The 12,670-nt window shown below is 50.8% G+C and overlaps 2 protein-coding genes across 2 annotated transcripts; both read right to left on the minus strand.

Moving 5' to 3' along the window:
• Nucleotides 1-171: 171 nt before the first annotated feature.
• On the minus strand, nt 172-480 carry HD556DRAFT_1189950 (uncharacterized protein; the record flags this gene model as incomplete). The annotated part of the gene is made up of 1 exon (XM_041296146.1): nt 172-480. A coding segment is annotated over one exon (309 nt), but the record flags the coding sequence as incomplete, so codon positions are not given.
• A 4,052-nt stretch (nt 481-4,532) lies between these two features.
• On the minus strand, nt 4,533-8,173 carry HD556DRAFT_1304886 (uncharacterized protein; the record flags this gene model as incomplete). Its single annotated transcript, XM_041299718.1, has 8 exons — nt 4,533-4,670; nt 4,735-6,291; nt 6,568-6,711; nt 6,764-6,980; nt 7,052-7,177; nt 7,234-7,279; nt 7,640-8,032; nt 8,143-8,173. The coding sequence occupies 8 exons, from the start codon at nt 8,171-8,173 to the stop codon at nt 4,533-4,535; spliced, it is 2,652 nt and encodes an 883-aa protein (XP_041164646.1).
• Between the last annotated feature and the right edge of the window lie 4,497 nt (nt 8,174-12,670).

Consider the following 12,670-nt stretch of genomic DNA (forward strand, 5'->3'; position numbering starts at 1 on the left):
AGCGAAGAGTAGAAGAGAGTCGTTGGTGGTGAAGGAAAGGGAGGAGTTGGAGGGAGAGGGGCCAGAAACAGGGTGGTTATATTCTGTGTCATCTGGTTTTAGGTGCCCAACTGACACCTGGGGATCTCCAGTAGGGAGATTCCCGGCCCCTTCTCCTAAGTCTGAGACATCCTCGATGCCCAGCAAAGTGAAATAGTCCTTCAGCACGCCCAATTCAGCCACCCGATCGTAAGGCAGCCAGGTCGTATCCCCTGATTTCCAGAGGATTTGAAATGTAGAGTCAGCCCGTCGACCCGAGTGCATAAGTACTTTGTCAATTGCCCATTCGGACTCGAGTTCTTTGAACTCAGCAACTTGAGTCTCCATTCGTCCGGGAAAGAGACGATCATCGTTGGGTACATGGATGCGGAGGTACGATGAGTGGAAAACGGGGTGGACTCCACGCTGACGAAGGCGGCTTGGCAGGTCCAACTTGTAGGAATTATTACGGTAATCCTCAATGATCTCGTACGGGCCGATGAACTTCGGGGTGAGTTTTCGGGTTGTTCCTTTAGGTAAGGATATGTTCTTCGTTGATACGTACACTAGGTCACCCTTTACCAGCGGGCAAGCTCGGCGATGTTTGTTGGCGTCATATGTTTGCTTGACTCGGGCCCCCAGCACAGCGTCATGGGCGGCCATAACGGCAGTCTTCATCTTCTGAGCGAAAGACCGCACTCCCGGGTATTCTTCAAACCCGGCGGTCTCCCATATCATGGCTCTAGGGAGTCTACCATTAGCCTGAAACGGTGAGGTTTCGGTTGATTCGGATTTTGCTAGGTTAATAGCGAATTCTATGGCAGGCAACTTTGTGACCCAATCCCTCTGGTTGGGGGCGATACATGACCTGAGCATTTGTCCGATTGTTCGGTTCGCTCGTTCGGTTGCCCCATCAGTCTGGGGGTGATACGCACTCGACATCCTTATCTGCACGCCGATGAGTTTGTTGAGGTGAGTCCAGAAGTTACTAGTGAACAGGACATCCCGATCACTGATGATTGCTTTGGGGATGCCATGATACTTGTAGACCTCTGCGAACATGAGCTCAGCTACGTCTTTAGCGGTGTAAGTCGTTCTGCTTGGTACGAGATGCACCATTGATGTTAACAGATCGATAATCACAGTTATTGAATCGTATTCCCCGTCCCGATCCTTGGACGGGGGCAAAGGTCCCATGAAGTCAACCCCAATGGCTTCCCATGGCTGGGATGGGACTGATAGTGAGTTCAAAAGACCCATTGGTCTTTGGTTCGAAGACTTACTGCGCTGACAGGTTTTGCAGGATCTGCAGAACGCTTGTACTTCCGGGACCATTGTCTTCCACCAGACATGTTCCCGTAGATACGACAGGGTTTTGTCAGCGCCGAGGTGGGCCAACAGCGAGTGGGCCTGGTCGATGAGGACGTCCACAAGTCGTCGTTCCCCGACCTTAACGTCAGGTATGCAGAGCGCTGTTCGGTCCTTCAGTCTGATATTGATGAGACCGTCTCTGACCACGAAGTTCCTGAACTCTTTAGGTGAGTCTAGGACCTTCCTGAACATTGGGTCCTTGTGGTACTGATGCCTTAATTGATCTAACAGTCCAGTTTCGTGCGGATACATCACCGGTATCCGGTGTTCCACTCCCTGGGTTCCCTCGTCAAGAGTATCGGACCCGGCATTCTTGGCTTCAGCATTTTGGGCTTCGGCTTCTCGCACCCCCCCTTCCATTCGTGGTGTAGGGGAGGTAGGGCCGGCACGAGGACCATGCAACACGAAGTGGTCCTTCATACGTCTAGCGAACTCCTTGCTAGTCTCTGGGCGCCCTGTTTCAGCGGGCGCCACCGGCTGACGGGCGTGTGTTTTAGGTTCCGTGTCCCTCTTCCGCGAGACCATCTGCTGATCCAACGCTTCCGCAGCCCTGGCCAGAATCTCCCATGAGGCTTGGTCCCTCGCAGCCACTGCTGTTTTATGAGCAGACAATGTGTCCGAGGTAGGATGTCGTCCGGGTGCCCGGTGGGTTGGTGTAACCCCGCTCACATCAGGCTCCTGACGAGCACCCATGCTTAGGTTATGTGCCCGGCGGGCTGTGGTCACCGGTTTAGGTGGCAGGCGGTCGTTGGTAGCCACCACGACCTTCCCAGCGATCCGGGAACTTCGCCGGGGCTCAACATGCTTAGCCTCTTCGCCCACCAGTACGGGCATACTCACCAGGCCAGAGGCATCCAGAGGAGGGGTGTCCTCGTCATTGGCAACATATTCGCTCGTCGCCCGCACTGTTCCAGGGGCGTCGAAGTCGTACATGCGCGACAGAGCATCAGGGAGGATGTTGTGTGCACCCGGGAGGTATTCCACGGTAAAGTCAAACTCTCCGAGTTTCTCCATCCACCTGGCCTGACGACCTGACAGGTTCTTCTGGCTCAGCAGGTGAGTCAAGCTCTTATGGTCCGTCAACCATGTGAACGGACATCCCTGCAGGATATCGCGGTGCTGCAGCATGGTCTCCACGCCGGCCAAGAGCTCTTGCTCATGGACGGGGTAATTGCGCTGTGCGGTGTTCAGCTTGGCTGAATAGAACGCAGCCACCTTAGCCTTACGCCAATCAGCTCCCTGGGCAATGACACCTCCAACGCCTGTGGGACACGCGTCAGTCATCATCCAGATCTGTGGATGGCCTGGTACATAGGTGAGTGGCACTCTGCTATGTGACGAGCACGCGCTGACATATCGTTTGACCTCTTCGAAGGCACACTGCTCAGTGTCGTCCCAGCGGAAGGGCACGGTGTCCCCGCAGACTGCTGAAAGCACCCCCAGAGGGATCCTGACCCGATGAATGTCATTGGCCAGGTATCCTACAGCTCCTATGAAGCCGCGGCATAAGTCTCGGTTGGTGGGAGATTTCCACTTTAGAACACTGTCGACCTTGTCGGGGTCCATGCGGATCCCGTCATTACTGACAATTCGTCCCAGAATCCGCATTTCGGGCTGCAAGAACTTAAGTTTCTTTTCGCTCAAGAAGAGCTGCTCACGCTCTAGGATCTGCACGATCTTCTGGACATGTACGATATGTTCGGCCAGCGAGTCCGAGTAAATGATGATATCATCAAGATACACATCCATGAATATGCCGATGTACTCACCAAATAGGTGATTCATTACCGCTTGGTAAGTGGCTGGGGCATTGCAGTCTCCCTGTTGCAAGACGTGACTAACCATATTACCGTCTGGGGTAGTCATAGCAGTGCGAGGCACATGCTCTGGGATCACCCGGATCTGTTCATAGGCATCCTGGCCGTCCATCAAGGACCTGAACAGCCTTCGTGCGACTCGACGTAGGATCCCCTCCATGTCAGGTAAGGGTGATGTCAGTTTTCGCGTGTTTTTGTTTCGCTCACGGAGGTCAACGACCGTTCGCAGACGGTCTGTTCCTGGTTTGCGGATGAAGAGCATGGGCACAGTGTTCCCAGCACTGGTCACCTGCCATCTTCCTGAAGCCAAGTAAGCCTTCCGTTTCTCAGCCCATTGTGGTCTCATGGGCTCTGGACAACGTGAGGGCCGCCAGGGGTATATCTTACCCTCGTCAATGAGCGGTATGGTGTGATTTATGGCACGCAAGGGAGGTAAGCCGGTATCTGCAGCTCTGGTGCACAACGGACGCGCTAATTGGATGAGACGCTTTCTAGTGTTCTCGACCTCGACCTCAAGGACCTCAACCGCCCTTGACTCCAATGTGGTTACCCCACTACCTTTGAGGGGTAATGGGTCAGTGCTGCCCAGGATCACACGAGGTGAGTTGAACCCCACTGTCACGCTATGCTGATACAGGAATGGTGTTCCCAGGATGAGATCATAATTCTGGAGATTGATCACGTCGAAATAGCGACGGTAGTTAGTCCCTTGGTACTGAAAACGGGCCTCGGCCCCGTAGTTCACCTTTGACCGGGATCCTTGCACGGCCAGTTGTATAGTTAGTGGCTTTGCCAACAAGGTAAGCCGACATTTTAATTGCTCGGCCGTGGTTAACGACATAAAGTCCGCTAGGGATCCTGTATCAATCAGGGCTCGAGCGGGTCGCCCGTCTACATGGACGACCACCACTATCGGTTTCGGGATGGCTCTGACCATGTCCCGTGTAGTCGCCGAGTTCCGTTGGAGTGCAGGGTACCGGCCGGGTGCTACCTGTACCCCGTATACCACGCATTCGGATATGGACTCCTCCAAAATGGACTGGATCCAGCTGTCTGGTGGGTCATCCAACGAAGAGAACAGCTCAGTGAGTCCGTCATACTGCCCATCATTTGAAGCTAACAGATCGTTGTTGAACTGCAGATAGGCTTTGCCCAACCTGCGTCGGTACCACCGCACAGGGTTCCAGTGCCACTGGAGTACCGTCGCCCGTGGCAGGTAAGTTTTTAGATCCAGGGCGTTGTCGGTAACGCAATACAGGTGCTCACTGATTCGTTCGCAAACGAATCTCCTATCCATCAATGAGGACCAGTAGTCCTCGGGGTGGACTAGGTACTCCTCCAACCACCATTCAACACGATCCTCGATGGGGGTACCCATAGGCCATCGTTTGTTCGAGCGTTGCCGCTCTCGTTTGTATAACAAACATTTATCCCATCCTTGCAGACCACTACTGAAGTACCATCCTAGGTGCAGCCAATAGGCTCTATCGATCCGAAAATCTGGGTTTTCCAGCCTTTGACGCGATACCCACATGTGTTCAATCCCAGAACCGTGGTGGTGGTAGTCCTCTACGACATACCAGTCCCTCTTCTTGTGCTTGGCGACCCAGAACCGATCTGGGTCGTTCCATGCCACAAGATGCTCGTTTTTTCGGTTGTCATCCCAGGGAAAGTGCATTCCCTGCAGGATGTCCTCGGCTCTACGAGCCACCGGGTCTCGGAACCGTACGCTTGGCTCGTCCTCCTGGGGGTCCACGGAGGGCATTTCAAATGGGCCTTCCATGAACAAGCCCACGGACCCTACAAACAGGTTGTCTGAAGGTTCAGACACCTCAGCCAGCCGCCTCATGCGGTCCTCATCACTGGTGCCCACGTGTACACCAAAGCTGGGTATCCCGGGTGGTTTACCGGGTGAATCAGATTTGAGGTGCGTGTTCTTTGGGCACTGTCGCGAAACGTGCCCTAATTCACCACAGATGAAGCATCTGCCCTCCGTTCGACGGCGCTCCCGCTCTTCAGGGCTTATTCCTTTGACAGTGGGTCCTTTCGTGGCGCTCTTTGTTTCTGGGAGTCGAGCTCCCCAACGCTTTCCACCCACTGGTCTTTCCCGGCCTCGTTTTGGAGGTGGGTTAGTTCCTCGATGTCTTGGACCTCGGACCGGTGAAGATGCATTGGCCGTTAAGGCCGTTACTGACTTCTCCCTGTTCCCAGATTGTTTGTCCCTTCCCATAGGGACGGAGTGCGCAATCTCAATGATCTCGGCTGCAGATTGTACCTCCTTGAAAGATGAGGTCTCCGGGTTGAGCTCTTTCTTCCAGAGTTCCCGTTGGATCTCTGTTGACAGACCCGTCCACAGTCTGGACACGCGATCACGCTCGTCTACATCACCAATCATGTTCCAGAGCTCGTTGAGTTCATACACGTAGTCTCGGACAGGCTTCTCGTTCTGGAAGCATCGCTTCAATTTTTCGCGCTGCTTCGTCCGGAAGTTAATAGGGAAGCAATAGTTGAACATTTCCGTAAAAAATTCACGCAATCGCCAACGGTAGGGGTCGCCGGATATCTCTCGTATGTAGAACTCATGAGCTCTCCCTTTCAGGAAGTGCGAAAGCACAAAGACCTTCTTTTTGGACCGGACATTCCCATCATTCACATAGGCCGTTCCTTCGGTTATGAAGCGATGGAAGGCCCGGGAGTCAACAGCCCCATCATAGGTGGTAGGTGCTATTGGTTTCAATGTAGTTTTCTTACTCTTTGAGCGTTTCTTTGCAGACTTCTTAAGTCTCCGCTCACGGGCTCGCTCATCCCTTGAGCTGGACAAACTCGTCGAGCTGGACGAGCTCGATTCTGAGCTGGACGACGAGTTGTATCCGTCGTCCGGGCATTTCTTATCCAGGCGCCCAAGGGCCTGGCCAATGTAAGACTTTGGTGCAACCTGATTAACAGGTTCCATCGCCTTTGGGGTGGTACGTCTTTCCCATTCCTTGGTTGCCGGGTTCACAACCTTATTGACTAGTTTATCAATAGATGCCCCGCCCGTATCCCCGTATCCCCGTCTCCCAACCTCCCAGTTAGGGAGCCGAACCTACGAGATGCCATGCATAAGTCTTGTTATTTTCATCAGTGTTTGGCATTGACAGCGTCGCTGCTGTTTCACGGGAGATGCCATCCGCGTGCCCATGCGTGCCACATTTAGGCCGTGTTTCTGTCTTTTTCCAATCCCTGGTTTCAGTTCTTTGTTTTCTTTTAGTTAGTGGTCGATGGGTCGATGGGTTAGCTGGGAGATGGGGATGCGATCGGATAGATGGCGGGCAGAGTTCAGACGGGTCACCGCTCGTCACGATCGGTCATGTATACTCACCTCTGATGTGATTGAGGAAATTGTGCTCTCGGTCTGCAATTGAGGTAGGAATACTCCACCACTCCCAGACCTAGTTGGTGCAGTCTCACTGGTGGTTACTGAGGACTCAGGCCTGTATGGGTGCTTTGCGATGATGGCTTGTGCCTGCCAGCAACAATTATGTGTAAGCATGATCAAGTCGTGAACTCTGACTTACCCATGGAAAGATCTCACTAATCTCTTGTGGAGTGCGCAAATCCTTTGAATGCTCAACTGTATTGTGTCCATCATGGACTGTCGCATTTGGTTCCCCATCACCACGGAGTTTTGCAAGACGCTGTGCTGACAGTTTCAGATGGCTTGTTTTTTTCTTACCTCCTCCGATAGTGGCAGTGTGACTGCCCTTGTGTGGTCGATGCATGCCTGGACGAAGCCTTGCAGTAATTTATATAGTATTAGTAGTCAGGTTCCCTCAATGAACGAGTGTGTATTTTATCAGACTCACCTGTCCCACTGGTCTTGGTCCTTACTGAACTTCTCCAGCTGAGATTGGAGGACACTTTTGTTGGCACAGACCTTGAGACCGAAGGTGCGGCAGTAATGTTTAAGGGTCTTCACTGTCATGCTCGAACTAGTATTGTGCCATCATGTTGAGTTCAAAGCTCCAAAGCAAGAGAATCAACATACATGGATAATAATTCCACTTGTGGTTGCCCGCTACTAGTGTCAAAGCCTACAGGAAAGGGCAAGGCTGTGGTCTCCATCATGAAATGGTGGTGTGAGACGAGCAGTGTCTGAAATTTTTTGTGAGTTCAAATGCCAGAGTCTGATGGAATCAATGAATCCCAGGACCTAGAATAGGGCCTGGTTTAGCAAATTTAGATGTCTGTCGACTGGATCACACAGCCTGGGCCGGTTTCACAAAGCGCTGACATCATCATTCACTCCCTGTCAATAAATGACAAACAATCTTTTATTGGCTGACTACGGTACTGATGTAACTCAGGTACTACATAGTCAGCTCTTTGAAAAAAAAATAGCCACTATGAATGTGACTGTAAATGCCGCAAATGTCTAGGCAAATCAAACACACATTCAGCCTTCCGGACCATTGGATTCATAGTACGCTTGTAGATCCCCCAGATTTGCCCTGCCAAACAAATACTTGCAACGTGCCATACGTGCGCTATTTTTGTCGCCAACACAGTGGTTATTTGATCTGGTGGTTGTACTGCGTGTTTCCACGAAACGACTACACTTGGCAAATAGATGATGCAGCGTTTCCAGACACTCACACCCGAACTGGCACCACGGTGATATGCTTCCCATACGGGCAAATCGTACACTCGCAGAGTCCAGTTGGCCTGATCGAGCTGTACCAGCTCTGAGTATGCGTATGGCATCTGCACGTAAGGATGGTCAGGTGGTGCACGCAAGTCATAAAGAGGCAGTGCGAGGGTACGACCAGGTACAAAGGTCGGATCAGCTGCAGTGTGATTGGAGAGTATGTGAGTAAGCAAAGATGGCAATGGATATTCAATAAACTTCAAAGAAGGGGGGTATAAAACAAAACTGTCCAATTCAAACGTAGCATACAGCACGGGATAGGCCTGAGAGTGAGAGTCATGAGCAATAGCATCTACTAATGCGTTCGCTTGTGCTGGCAAAGACGATGAGTTGGTGTGTGCTTTGACATGAATGAGAGCTGGAGGTTTGGGAGACGACGATATGATGGAGTGTAGCCACCGATACAACGACCGTGCAGGAAGGGCAGACCATGCGTGAGGTAGGAGGGACACGAGAAGACCGGAATTAGTGAGTGATCCTACAGATGTTGTGACTTGGACAAGTTTTATTGCAAACCGAGAGACATAAATACATTGACACGGCAGTAAAGGACACGAAGCATCATTTACAATTATCGAAAGTTCCCGCGGGAGGACATTGAAAACAGGTTCAGCTCTGATTCCTGCAAGGACATGGAGCATGCTGGAAGAGGATTCGTCAGATGATCGATCGACTACCACATGAATCTTGACTTACTCGGACACAAGGTATTCTAATCCATCGCGAATGTAATCAATATGGGTGTGAACAAGTTCAGGTGCCGCAGCCTGAAGTGTGGACATCGGCATCTCAGTAGGCTTGAGTTGAGCAAGGAGTCTGGGAAGGGAGATGATCTTTGACGCCGTTCTGGAGTCCACTGGGGATATCCATCCGCACCAGAGCCAGAGAGTTTTGGGCCGGAGTTTGCTCCTTGCGCTTCTTGGCATGCTCAATTGCATGCCTAAGGTAATGGGCTTGACCTGAAGCGAGGGCTCGGTGACCACGAGAGGCACTGGTGCCAATTTTGGATGGTTTCACAGCAAGGCGTGTAGCGGAAGGGGTGTTCTCAGAGTCGATGTGACGAACGTAGTTAGCCATTTGCGAGACCTTTGTGAAGTGATAAAGGCGGAAGAACTGAAAATAGCGGCCTAAATGTCAATGAAGGCTGAAGTGCTTCGAGGGATCGAATCCAAGTCAATAACGGACGTGTTTGTCGAGGGCAACTTGATTGAGGACTCCATGATATGAAAGGCACCTGTATGAACCCGCAAGGGAGCAAGAAGTCGACGAAGCAATTTGAGTCGACCGTGACGTGGGTGAGCATATCCATGCGAGAGCAAGAGCCACAACGTACGTTATCCAGAGGGGAGGTTGCGCCACACAATGGATCAGGTCTATGAGCATTGAACATCGAATGTCGACACTGGAGCGTAGGAGCACTCGAACGATGGTAAGTCCAAGTAAAGTTGTTGGACGACTGTGACAGGTCATGTGATTGTGTCTTTGGTTCATCACACTTTGTTCTGTAAGTTAGTAACTCATCCCACTGTATTACTACTAGTTCTACATCTTCTCTTTTTACCTGGGCTGGCCAGGGCAGTCCGAAGTTGCTTCGAACCCTGAGCTGATCCCAGTGTAAATGCAGACCCGGCCAGGGCATACAGAGTTGCTTTGAACCCTGAACCGGCGAAGCAATTTAAGTGCATTTTTGTTTTTGTGATTCGCATTCTTTCCCATCAGTTCTGTCCTCATCCTGTAATGGCACCGCTTCCCTGTTCTCTGTGCAAACCTGTCTTCGGAAACGGCAGCCCCAAGCTATCATCACGCTCTCCTAGCCATCCTCACTACCATGCATCACAGCCTCATACCGAACTGCAGTGCAAATCCATGGGACTGTTCGGAGAGAGGATGTTGCGCCAGTCGATGTGCTCCTGGCATGCAGGATCCAGGTACGATTCATTGAACATGGTCATTGGCAACTGATGGCATCCCAGAGGTGCCTCATAATCACGACACGTCATTCCTTCTTTTGCGCAGGCAGAGTCTCAGATCTTGTTGTCGGTTAAATGTCTTTCTTTTACAATGTCAAAATGATTCATAAAATGTAGAATTTCGCCCAGGATTTGTCCACTCATCTAATTTTTTCATTTTTACTGTGTCAAAATGTATAGTAAGAATGCTAACTTTATCATTAACATTTCAAGACAAATCTTGCATAGTCCAAAACTCCAAAACTGCTGGTGTGTTATGACTTGACTAGCGAACTCACGTGACTGGTGGAGATGCTGAAAAACAATATCTGGCTGATAAAACTCAAGCACAGTTTATCTTTCATTACTAAGATGTGATATACTCAAAGATATGATACTAGCAGGCTCGTACCCACCACAGCTGGAGAGGTTGGAGGGCGGTCTTACTACACAGACTCGGAATCAATAGATACCACGTGACTATTCAAACCCAGCACAACCTTATCCCTCAACCTCTCCAGCAGCGGCTGGCACAAAACATTTGTAAACAAACGTCAGCCACCAGTGGAGTGTGAACTAAACCTCACGGTGCGCTGTAGAGACTTGTGCCTCTCATTGTGTGATATGGCAGTTTTCACTAGGGAGTACATGGCACGAACTTGTAGCATCACTCTGCATGCTATCCACAGCTATTCCTATATGAGGCACAGCTTTCCCGTGCAACGCGCAACATGCGCGCACGCTTTCCTGCGCTTGAGCGCCCTATAGCGCCAGCCATCCGGAAGCATCCATCCACTGTCCACCAAGCTCTCTAGTGCGTATATTTCCATTTCTCTTATTTACATATTGTTCCACCTTTATTTTATCATGGACCCTTACTTACATATATCTTTACATACCTTACTCGGTAGCGCTTCGGCTCCGCATGACAGCGCTTAGGCACCATATATAAGCCCCAGTAGTACATACCAGAGAGGAGTTTAGCAACCCCCATGTTCACACTACACAACTCAGCTTAGTTGGAATCCCTCCCTAGAAAGTAGCACTTACATCTCATATCTCTATACACGTGCGTGCACTTTCCTGCACCTTCGCGCCTCACACGCACCTATGCTTTCCCATGCTTCGCATTGGCCAACCAGTAGCACCTTCAGCGCAGCGCCGAAACCTTTGCAAGTCCTAAGCCTTGTCATCCCTAGCTAAGCATTTGTGAGTTCTAAACCTTGCCCAAACTGTTATGCACTCAAATAGGTCTGTTATGTGGAGCCCTAAGAGGGGCATCGTCCACTAACATTCGTGATGTAACCAGAAGGATCCGATATAGCGAGCGAGACTGGCGACATTGAGTTGGCAGTGATCGCAGATGCGCGTGTCACGTGACTTCTAAGACGGATGTCTTTGAAGTCACTGAAGTCAAAGTAAGGACTGTCCTGTCCGAACGATGACCATTGATCGAGGTAGACTTAGATGCAACGAGCACCTAAGAAAGTCATACTAAAGACAAGAGCTGGAGAGGCTCTTGAAGGAAGTAGTTTCGAGGGAAGATTGAGTAGATTCAAGTTAGGGAATCTAGTACAGGATGACCAACTACTTATACTAAGTGGAGAGGATTGAGGGCTGGGTTACCGTACTGTAGGTAAGGGTAGAGGGGAAACAGAAATGGTATAGGTATGCTGGCAACACAGCCTAATTAGTGGTGGGGGGTCGAATGCAGAATGAGACCGAGGAATGTTGGACTGAACCAATGGTAGTGATACAATGCACAGCAGGTGCGAGTCAAAGGGAACAGGAAAGGAAAGCCACATTGGTGGCATGAGTCACGACAAGTCATAGTGCCAAGGCACATGCACACATTAGTGCTTTATCAGAGATAAGGTCGAGGAGGGGGTGGAGACGAGGGGCGAGAACGGTGTAGAAACAACAATACAGAGAGGAACAAAACAAAGATGGCTCCAAACTGATATATTTGTGTTGTGGTCTTTGCACTGCCTAGTCTGCTATACTTGCCTGACAAGTGCGTTTGACCCAGGGGTCTGCGGTCTGGGAATAGTCTTGGGGGTAAGTGAGTGATGTGGGGTCAATAGTCCGAGCGCGGGAAACAATGTCCAAAGGTATAATTACAATGTCCGATGCAAAAGCGTCGGGTCCGATGTTTTCGGGGTTTCGGGTTATCGGGTTCGGGTTCGGGGTGTCGGAAACTAATAGTAACGCTATAGCGAGCGTTGGAAGAGCGAGCGGTGTGCGCAATAATAACAATGACTGATACGGGCGGTGAAGGAACGATGATATTCGCAATATCAACTAAGAACTACGAAATATCGGGTTTGACCACTAAGCGTCGGGGAACTGCTCCCCTCTACTTGGATAATGAATAATGCTCGAGGTCAGTCCAATATATATGTAAGTACGTAGAAATGCGGAACCCGTAGGCGAAAGTAGCGGCGGAGTATTTCGGATCCGAAGTACATGTAAATAAACATGAGGTGCTGCGGACTATGGGAAAACATGTAATAGCACTGGCTACGACGTGAGTAATGTGCGAAATAATGAACTACACACCTAGTGGGGCTAGCAAGACAGGACGGGACACGGATAGGACAAGTGCGCGGGAAAACATCGGGTCCGATGCGGCCTAAACGTCGGGTTGGCGGGTTAGCGTCAGATAACATCGAGAAGTGATTAGCATGTGACGGGTATTTGACGTGTACTGTAAAATAGCTCGATACGAGCCCAGCGCCAGCTTGTGTCCTACAACGGTCCCGAGGATATGGTCAATGGATATTCGGTAAAGGAGTGCGAGCCGGTAGATGGTAAGGGCGAGGATGAAG

This window comes from Suillus plorans, assembly GCF_016647745.1.
Source record: "Suillus plorans strain S12 chromosome Unknown HD556scaffold_8, whole genome shotgun sequence".
NCBI lineage: Eukaryota > Fungi > Basidiomycota > Agaricomycetes > Boletales > Suillaceae > Suillus > Suillus plorans.